This window comes from Solanum stenotomum, chromosome 9 (assembly GCF_019186545.1).
Source record: "Solanum stenotomum isolate F172 chromosome 9, ASM1918654v1, whole genome shotgun sequence".
Classification (NCBI taxonomy): domain Eukaryota; kingdom Viridiplantae; phylum Streptophyta; class Magnoliopsida; order Solanales; family Solanaceae; genus Solanum; species Solanum stenotomum.
The window spans coordinates 30,080,539-30,092,053 of NC_064290.1; the positions used below are offsets into that span (position 1 = coordinate 30,080,539).

The window sequence follows — 11,515 nt, forward strand, 5'->3', positions numbered from 1 at the left end:
TCTCTCAACACTGATCACGGCAAGACTCCCCATACTAGGAGTCTTCCTACTCAAGGCATCGGCCACCACATTGGCCTTCTCGGGGTGATACAAAATGGTCATGTCGTAGTCCTTGAGTAACTCAAGCCACTTACACTGTCTCAAGTTTAGATCCCGCTGAGTGAATATGTATTGTATGCTCCTATGATCAGTAAATACTTCGCAATGAACACCATATAGGTAATATCTCCACAACTTAAGCACAAATNGGGTCATTACAATCCCGCTGAGTGAATATGTATTGTATGCTCCTATGATCAGTAAATACTTCGCAATGAACACCATATAGGTAATGTCTCCACAACTTAAGCACAAATACCACAGCCGCTAACTCCAAATCATGAGTGGGGTAATTCCTCTTGTGTGCCTTCAGCTGTCTAGAGGCAAAGGCTACAACCTTACCGTTCGGCATCAAAACATCTCCAAGTCCAACACCCGAAGCATCACAATAAACAGTAAATCCAACACCCTCATCTGGCAAAGTCAAGACAGGTGCTGAAGTCAATAGGGATTTGAGCCTTTGGAAGCTCGCCTCACACTCGGGTGACCAATGAAAATGAACCGTCTGCTGAGTCAATCTGGTCAACGGCGCAGCTATAGTAGAGAATCCCTGAACAAAACGCCGATAGTAACCCGCAAAGCCAACAAAACTCCGAATCTTGGTAGATGATGTAGGTCTAGTCCAACCCTGAACCGCCTCAATCTTATCTGGATCAACCCTAACTCCATCCTTAGACACCACGTGCCCTAGGAAAGCCATTGACTCAAGCCAAAACTCACACTTAGACAATTTAGCATACAACTTCTCATCTCTCAACTTCTGTAGCACAGCCCTCAAATGACAAACATGATCCGTCTCGTTCTTGGAATATACCAATATGTCATCAATAAACTCAATCACGAAGGAATCCAAGTATGGGCGAAACACTCCATTCATCAACTCCATGAACGTCGCAGGGGCATTGGTGCGCCCAAATGACATCACCAAAAACTCATAATGACCATATCGTGTGCGTAAAGCTGTCTTCGCCACATCTGAAGGCTTAATCCTCAACTGATGACACCCAGATCTCAAGTCGATCTTAGAGAACAAGGCTGCCCCCTGAAGCTGATCAAACAAGTCCTCAATACGGGGAAGGGGATACTTGTTCTTCACCGTTACCTTGTTCAACTGTCTATAGTCAATACACATCCTTATCGACCCATTTTTCTTCTTCACAAATAAGACCGGTGCACCCCAAGGCGACACACTAGGGCGTATGAATCCTTTACTCAATAAGTCCTGAATCTGATCCTTCAACTCCTTCAACTCAGTTGGAGCCATACGATAACGTGGAATAGATATGGGCTTGGTGCCCGGCTCTAAGTCAATAGAGAATTCAATATCACGAACAGGAGGAACACCAGGTAGATCCTCGGGAAACACATCAGGGAACTCCTGAACCACCGGAATAGACTCCATGGCCGGTGACTCAGCTCCAACATCCCGAATAAAGGCCAAATAAGATAAACAACCCCGGTCAATCATCCTCTGAGCCCGAATATGAGATATGACCCTGTTGGGATATGAACAACTAGTCCATCTCCACTCCACTCTAGGAATACCCGGAATAGCTAAGGTGACAGTCTTAGCATAACAATCAAGAAGCGCATGATAGGGGGAAAGCCAGTCCATACCCAATATGACATCAAAGTCTAACATATCAAGAAGAACCATATCCACCCAAGTTTCATACCCCGATAAGATAACAAGACAAGATCGATATACTCGATTCACCACTAAAGGTTCACCTACGGGTGTAGAGACTCTAATAGGCACAGACATACGATCACAAGTCAACTCAAGGCCGAAAGCAAAATATGTAGAAACATATGAGAATGTAGAACCAGGATAAAATAACACGGAAGCAGGCCGATGACAAACTAAGACGATACATGTGATAACTGCATAAGAAGCCTCAGCCTCGGGCCTCCCAGGAAAATCATAACACTGGGCACCTCTGCCCCCACTCTGTGAACCTGAGGCTCCACTAGCACCTCTACCCGAAGCTCGTCCGCCTCTACCAGATGCCGGTCCCCGACCCCGACCTTTAGCCGGAGGAGCTGAATCTCTCTCTGAGACCGCGGAGACAGTACGGTGTGGTCCAGACTGAGTCTGATGTGGACACCAATGAATCAAATGGCCTGGTTCACCGCACCCATAACAAGACCTCGGTGTGGATCCTGACTGTGAAGAACCCGAAGTAATGCTATAACCACCTCGACCCGAACCTGGAGGACCCCGGACTGCTGGCCCATCCTCGATAGCTGGTAATGAAGCATATACTGGCCTCTGACGCTGGAAGGACCCGCCTCCCCTGTGTGGGCCCCTACCTCCTGACGAGGTACCCGAATACTGACCACCTGTATGGACCCTATTGGGCCCACCAAAATCATCCCGCTCAAGCAACTCAGCCTCTCTGGCTGCACTCACTATAGTCTGGAAAGAAGCACCCTCTCGAGATGATCTAAACACATAACTACGCATAGTGGGAGTCAAACCCCTGACAAATCTGCGAATCCGCTCAGGCTCACCCGAAATCAAAGTAGAGGCATGTGTCGACAACTGACAGAACCGAGCCTCGTAATCTGTGACTGACATGCTACCCTGCACCAAACTTTCAAACCTCATACCGCTCTCCTCCTGTACCTATACACTCCAAGGGATGAAACGACCCTAAAAGGCACTAGCAAACTCACACCACTCCATGGGAGGAGATCCCGCTGGTCTCGAACTCATGAAGGTCCTCAGCCACTCCCTAGCGACACCGCGTAACTGAAGGGACACAAATCAGACGCCCCTCTCATCTAACATGCTACCGCCGCCAACATTTCTCGACTCAAGGTCAAAAACTCGTGAGCATCATCAGTCTTAGCACCATGAAACTAAGGTGGTTTCATCTTCTGAAACCGTTCATAGCAGATTTGGTCATTTTCTACCAAGGCCACCTCAAGGGCCGCCGGTACACCTACAACCGATGCTGGAACCTGTAGTGGGTAAACCACTGGCTCTGGAACCACTGGAATCTGATGTTGATAATCAGGGGCCTGTGCCCCTACCCAGCCTGTAACCCCACTGGTATACCTGCTGCACCCTGAGCAAGACGCTCCAATCCCCAACATCCTGTCGAGTCTGTCATCATGAACTGGGGGTGCATGGCCCGCAGGACCCTGCTCTGCAGCTACTCCAATCTGTGGCTCAAGTAAAGGCTCTCTACCTCGGCCTCGGGTAGGTGCCGCTTCTCTGGTACGGCCTCGGCCTCTAGCCCGACCTCTACCCCTAGCTGGGTCCTCAACTCTGACCTTGGGGGCTTCTTCCCCCCTAACTCCGGTAGCTCTAGTCCTCGGCATCTGCCAAAAACATCACGCGATACTTAGCACCCACGATAACAACCTCGGACGATAAGAACAGAATGAAATAAAAGAAGTCTTTCGTAACAGTTTTCATAGCCTCTCGAAGATAAGTACAAACGTCTCTGTAGCGATCCTCAAGACTCTACTAAGACTTGGTTTGTACATGTGAGACATTCGAACCTGGGGTCTGATACCATTTGACACACCCCAAAACCGGATGTGATGGCACGTGCCCAAACCCCACCGGACACGTCAGCCTAACACCCAAAAACTCGACGATACGGAATTAATAAAACAAGAATAAGATAGAAAGAAAAGCGGAAGTCTTTAAATAAACTCAACATAACCCCAGAATTGGTTGACACATGTACAAACCTCTAATACGGAATCTGAATAAAATATACAAGTCTCATAGTAAAGTTCTAGAATAGAACAGAACAGTAAATATAGATAACTTGAGAGCACGTCTGGAATGAACCGCTACCTCTCAAGTAAGTCTGGAATATCTAATCTGAAGATGAGTAATAAGCCGGATCTGATAGAGCTGTCAACATACACAACTGTGTAGAAGCAAGGGTGAGTACCAAAAGCAACAGGTACTCGCAAGTAACACTAAACTAAGCTAAACTAGCAGCTACAAACAACTCTTTTCAATCCCAACCGAACCACCGAAACTTCATTCTAACAGGGAACCAACAACCTATACTACACAATTCATAATCAATAGATATATCCAACAGTGTCTCAACATCAACCTCATATCCTCATGTAATAGCAAATAGATCATATATCACATGAAGAGGAGCAAATAGGTAAAATCCACACACCACAGACAAAGATGAAGTCAAATACGATGCAAATGCAATAATGATGTCATGTAGTCGTGATGCATGTCTGTCCTAACATACACATCTGTTGACGTAATTAGACCGCACTGAATACTCAAATCAGAACCCATGGGGGCCACACATGGACCATGTATCACCGCCGAAACCAGATCCCATCAGCATCCAAATCGCTAGCCGAAGCTAGTCCATCTCATATATTTCTAGTCGGAGCTAGTCTTAACTTGTCTCATATCCATCCATCCTCATATCAGTGTCTCAGAACTCATGCAACAGATAGTTCACACATGGGATGAATAATGAATATGCACATGTCATCAATCACAATCATATCACGATCGCATCATAGTATTACACATCATCTGTCTCAATCACAACCATATCACGACCACATCATAGTATTACACATCGTCCGTCTCAATCACAACCATATCACGACCACATCATAGTATTACACATCATCTGTCTCAATCACAACCATATCACGACCACATCATAGTATTACACATCATCTGTCTCAACATCAATGTCTGTATCAATCATAGCCTACTCCTGCTCTTTTATCCCCTCAATATCAGTTATCACATGACTTATTCAACAAATTCAAGTCACATATAACACATTTAGCTCGTTTTATTCCCCATCTTTCATTTACAACAATTTCAATCAGCAAATAAAACACATACTCAATCCCCTTACTCCCCAACAAAATTAGGAAAGTAGTCATGTGTAGTCTAAGAGTTTAACAAAGTTTAGAAGTCACTTGCCTCAAAACACTTCAACTAGTAACTTAAATTTGAGCTTTATCCTTCCGAGCACGCTCCAAATCACCACAATCTATTCATAAATGGAATCCCACAATCAATACGAATCTAACAACACCAATATCGTGAAATTTGGAGAAAAAGGGTAAAATAGTCAAAAATCTCGTTTCGGAAATATTCTCGAAATCTGGAAATTTTTAGTGAAAAATGTTTCCCAAGAAATTTAGAATCCAATAGGGAAAACCGTTTCGAAGAAGGAGTTGAAATGAATTCACAACCTCAAATTTTCTATTAAATTCGGACTAGGCAAAAACCCCCAAATTTTACACTTGAAATCTCAAATTTTGATGTTAAAATCCATAAATAATCGATGGAAATCGAAGATATAAGTTGGAAATAATTTACCCAATGAATTCCTTGCGAAAAACCACTTGAGATCGCCTATTTTCGAGCTCTCAAAGTCTAAGAATGGAGAAATGGGTATTTTCAAGTTGTGGAAAAATAGCTACTGATTTTTTACTTAAAAAAAAACTGTTGTTGCAGCTGAAACACAGCAATAACACCAAAGTTTAAGTCCCCGTTGGACCCTCGGGATTCGTTTGGAATCTCGTGCACACAAACTAAATATATACCCCTACTAAATTCGACGTTCCGGACTCAATGGAACCGTAGGAATTTGAATTCGAGGACTCCTTGACCCAAAATTCAATAAGATGCCAAGAAACTAGTTTAACGCCAAAAAAATTCGAAACTCAAACGGAGCGTCTAAAAATTCAACCAAGACTCATTCTAGACTTAGAATCGCCTCCCGAAAACAACGGTATTCTCGGAATTTCAATCTGAGCCTCAGAACCTCATATGTTGACCAAAGTCAACTTTTTATCAAAATTTCACAACTTTAGCAACTTGGGACCCCAATTCATTGTTTCAACTCCATAACTTCACACAGACCCGTTTCGACATTCTAAAACTGTCGGAATCAACGGAAATCCGATCCGAGTCCCGAAACTCCAAATGACTCGAAAAAACACTTTTTAACCAACTTTAATTCATAAAAACTCAACTTCTCAACAACTCAACTTTTCCGCAAAGCAACTTACAACCACAAAACATGGGACTCGGGGCAACTACCGAAAGGGCAAAATAGTCATTTCCACGAAAAATTACCAAAATGACCTTTCGGGTCATTACAGTCATTATATTAATTTATTTGGAGGAACCAAGACTTAACCTTAAACTTGAATAGAAGAAATAGAAGACTTGATATACCAATTGACCTGAAGATTAGAAACTTGAATATAGTTTTGTGCTTGATGATTTTTGCGGATCTAGGCTAGAAGTATAGCATGATGGATGTCCATGAACTTGTTTGTTTACGAATATTGTATACTTGATAGATTGGAAATGTTTTGAGGCATTGAGGAAAGGAAAATCGTTGGAGAAGTAGTTTGCTCGACTTTGATTCTTCGGTGGAGGTAGGTTATGGTTTATTCTATTTGATAGATAAACTCTTAATAGCAATTGATATGCATTGAATGATGTTGTGAAGTTCTCTATGTACTTGACTGTGTGATTGTGTGGCTTGGTTGTGTGGTTTAAAATCCTGAGACCGTGAGATTTATAATCTGAAAACCTCTCTATCGAAGTGATTTCTTGAATAAAGAAGTCTTGATGTAATATTATTAATGAATTGAAAAGTGGTGATAATAAATGATAAATTAATAATATTATTGGATCGGAGTGTCACGTTTCGACACGGTATTTTTGGATCGGAGTGTCACGTTCCGACACAGTATTTTTTGATCGGAGTGTCACGTTCCGACATGGTATTTTTGGATCGGAGTGTCACGTTACGACACGATATAATTGGATCAGAGTGTCACGTTCTGACACGGTAACATTAAAGGAAAAAAATATTGAACTAACTTAATGTACTCAATCTCAATGAACGCATTTCCCAAACGAGTGTGATGTAGAGGCATGAGACCTTGTGTGTGTGCTTGATATGATGATTGATTACGTACTTGCTTCAATTGTCACTTGTTCATGTTGTTGTTTCTTATCACCTGCTAAGTGCTATAGTTGACTTTATACTATTATTCATTGTATATTAGTTTTTATTTTGGGTTGGCCGATGATACCTACTCAGTACATGTTGTCCCCGTATTGAGTCCTACTTGTATTTTTCTTTGTTTTTCTTTTGTGGAGTGCAGGGAGTGTACCAGCTAATTTGACTCGCCCTCAGCTCTAGCCAGTCACAGCATAGCAGGTTTAAGGGTGAGCTATTTATTCGAGCCTGTGTTGGATTCTCTCGGTCATGACTTAATGTCCATAGTTTTCGGACACAAATTACTTTATTTTATTTATTTCGGTGTCTTTAATACTCTTAGACTTAGTATTTAGAGATTAGATGTCCTTCATGTGATGACTTTTAGATTTTGGGGATAATATGTAATAGATTTTAGAGGTTTATTTGATTGGTTACTTAAATAAGTTTTGGAGCTTCCGCGTTACTGTTGTTATTCGTAGTTAAATTATTGGTATGTGTTGGGGTTTATATTCCTTGGTCCGCCCACTTAGGAGGTTAAGTGTAGGTGCCACACATGACTCAATTTGGGTCGTGACAAACTTGGTATCAGAGCATTAGGTTCGGTGATCACAAGGACAAGTCTAGTAGAGTCTTGAGGAACAGTATGGGGATGCCTTTACTTTTCTTCGAGAGGCTATAGGACTTTAGGAAAACTCCATTCCTTCTTTCTTTCGTGCTACTACTTGAATCCAATTGGTATCTAGGTGATATAAATTGGTATCTGAACTTATTCACTCTATTTCACATATGGTTGGTATATTAGAAGGTGAAATAACAATACCAGAATGGAAAAAGAAATGTGTCCTTGGAAATAGGTATATTTTCTAGATGGACTACAGGGCCTGTAATAATTAGTGATCAACATTTTTTTTTATTAAGTTTATAAAGTTGAAACCCTCATTCTTCATGGGTATTGATTATGAAGATGATTATGCTTTCATTGTTGATTGTTTTGACCTACTTCATAAAATGAATATAGTGGAGAGGCTTAGTGTTGAGTTTGTAACATACTAGTTTCGGGGAGACGCAAAATGTGGTGGTAGTCTCATGTTGAGTGTTGATTATTAAAAGCACTACCTATGATTTAAGGCAACATTTTCTAGCTTCTTCATCTAATTATATGCCCCAAACTTTGAGCGATAAGAGGAGAGATGGTTTCTTGAATATAGAGAGACAGAGATATGTGTTGCAGCCTATGAGGTCAAATTTTGTACTTTATCTAGATATGTGACAACATTCAAGGAGTTTCGTAAAGGGCAACAAGATAATGAACGTCATTACTTTGGAAAATACTGTTAGTAAATTTTTCATAATATGTATGGTTTGCTTGACGAATGATTAAATTATGTTACACCAATTTAGGTCAGAATCTCTACTATGACTTCATAGATTGAGGGTATATCAAAGAGGGTCATGATACGACTATTACAACAGTACCGATGCTTACTTGAATAAAGTTATGAAGTGTATTACTTTTGTTATTGACTTGATCTAAGAAGTAAAGCAAATTGCTTGGGCTAGAGAGAGAACAAATTTGATAATGTTTTATAGTTATTCAATGGGTAGAATTGTGCGAGCTATTCGGGTAAGATCTTCTCGATAGGTATGATATGTGATAGATATAACAGACTTTCACAATGTGATTCTAGTGTTATATGGAAATGAATATGTTGATTGTCAATTCGAAATATTAACTACTAAAGGAGTTATAAGTTGTATGACATGTTCAGATAATGAGATTTAGTGTTGCATTCACATTTGAGAAACCAACTAGTTTGCTGCTACGGATGCTTGGATTAAGCTGTATTGTTAAGAAAGATTATAGTGGTAGATCTTTGGTACATATTAATGCATTTAAGTTGTGAAGTGTATCTTGAGGATTCTAAAGCAGGACTGGTGATTTTATCGTAAACTCTAAAATAGTGGATTGATATCGGAATGACAAGTTTATGGGAAAGGAAAGTTCCAGTGAGCATACTTGGGTGAAGGCAATTGAATATTTTAGTAAGAAAGTGTGCATAAAATTTGGGTTAGTCCTTTGGATTTGATTGATATGACTAGGTTGATGTGTCATGTCAATGAAAAGGTTGACTTCATGATGACAAGGGCTTACAAAGCATAATGATAATAAGAGTTCGTAATGGATAGTGATTGGGATGCAACTATATGATAAGAATTGTGGGCTAAATGAATTTTGTATGGTAATACCAACTTGCGAGTATCTAAGGTTGTGATTTTCTACTATTTGATGAGTAGTGTGGTTATGTGGAAAGTTTTAGGAGATGCTGGGATACCTTTCAAATAGAGTTTAAAGGAGCTGGAGTCTTTGTTTTTTAAAATGTGGGATGTAGTGTAGCCTTCAAAAAGAGGTGAGAACATGAATATTTTTCTAATTGCAAGGGCTAAAGAGGTATCTTCAGGAGATTGAGAATTGGGTTCAGAGATGTGTAATTTTATCCGTTTTGCTCTTTTATGGTAATAGTGTCACAGGTTCATCAGATTGGTTAAAAGCTATTTGATAAACTTCAGAATTGAGTGTACAGACGTTCAGCTCGATTGTGATGATAAGTTCTGTTGTAGTGTTGAATTTAGTAATGAGTATGTTTGGATTTTTAGTGAAGGATATGGTAAGGTCGATGGATAGGCGATCAATGATAAGCTAAGATACAGGAATTCATAAAAGTCTTCAAAGTATAAGCAAATATAGATAGATAAGGGCATTGGGTTACACAGTTGGATTTACAATTCAAATTTTTCATTATAAGTCTGCATTTCTGGTGATATGTTTTGTCAAGGTATGAATTTGTAAGGTAATAAATGATTGATTGCATGAGTATCGAGCATTTGAAAGAACTTACACATGATTGGAGTCGTAAAGTTGGTTACTTTTGATTGTTAAAGGATCTATGGAAAGGTTTCCCTCAGAGTTTGATTTATAGTGTGAAGTAAAACGTCATTGGTTGTTGGTAAAAGGATGAGATCAGTAAGCGAGCTAGAGAAACAAGAGTCTGATATATTGAAGGGCCGAGATATTTAGAATTTTGCACCATGGGAAGAATTTGAGAAAAGTGAAGGAATAAAACCTCTCATATAAACCCATGGGGTGTAGTTGAGGGTTGTATTGATTTTTTTTTTTGCCTATGTGTTTAAATATGATTGTGAGATGTGAAGTGGTTCGGTATAGACTTACTAGGAATTTATCATTGACTTTTATAAAGATTGAGTTTTGGTTTGGGTGACAAACAATGAGGTATGGAAAATTTAGAGTTTTACGTGGGGTTAGATTGCTCAAATTATGATAGATGACTTAAGAATGATGTAAAAGGTGAGATATAATTCTACATTGTTATTAAGAATTTAGAGTTGGATAAATATTACTCTATTAATGGGACTACATAAAATGTTATGACGCGTTACATAGACATTTGATGGTGAATAGAGGTTATGAGATTATAGTATACAAAATAATTTGAGTGACCAAGAATTTCCCTAAGTGTAGGCATGAAGTATGTGATGGTTTAAAATGGTAGCTAAAGCATGGTATGTGGAAGTGGTGTGAAGTTGACTTTGGGTGTGATTTTATAGTTTTATCTCGATGGAAAGGTAGTATAAAATTTGAAAATAGTGTTGTTAGCCTTGTTTGGGACTTGTATTTGTCATGAAATGCTTAAATAGAAAGAGAGATAGTCATAGTTGAACATGTATTTGATAAGAATACTTTGATACTAATGATGCTTTAGGAGCAAGGTAGATGATCGATGTGGTTATGATGTTTTGTTAGTATTCAGAGTGTTGACTTCAATAGATGGTGGTTCGATAAACCAAGTATGTGTGCATTTATAATAGGGACTAAATTGGTGTTTTTTTGGGATAGTTGAAGTATACTAGTGATTCAACACGCACAACTTTGTTTATGAGAGCTTATAGGAGAGCTACCATGAAAATTTACAGTTATTCGATAGACTTAAGATTTATCTCATCATCATGTTTTGGCTATGTTTGATTGAATGTGAGGACCATTGGGCCTAGTTTTGTCATTCTTAAGGTTTGTCTATAATAGCTACTAATCTAGCATTTCGACAGTGTTGTTAGAGATTCCACATGCTTGGGCGTATCACTCGATGGTGGGTACTTGATCATTTCCATCTTTGGATCAGATGAGTTCGATTCTCCTTGATGATTACTTGATGTCTAAAGATCATATTTTTATAGCTTAAGCTCGAGGAAATATTATGTTGTGAGGTTGTAATCTTGATAAGATCTATAATGGTTTGTGCATTATGAGTGTGTGGTGGTTGGTTCAGGTTCACTTCTCATTGTAAACAATATTGATTAAGGATTTTATCAGGGTTATGTTAGAAAAGATTTGTCCTGATAATTGTGTC

General features: G+C 39.6%; 1 protein-coding gene across 1 annotated transcript; it reads right to left on the bottom strand.

The window, feature by feature from the left end:
- Positions 1-235: 235 nt before the first annotated feature.
- LOC125877444 (uncharacterized) lies at positions 236-2,710 on the bottom strand. Its single transcript, XM_049558735.1, has 2 exons — positions 1,268-2,710; positions 236-1,210 (listed from the first exon to the last, which is right to left on the bottom strand). The coding sequence occupies exons 1-2, from the start codon at positions 2,708-2,710 to the stop codon at positions 236-238; spliced, it is 2,418 nt and encodes an 805-aa protein (XP_049414692.1).
- Positions 2,711-11,515: the final 8,805 nt, after the last annotated feature.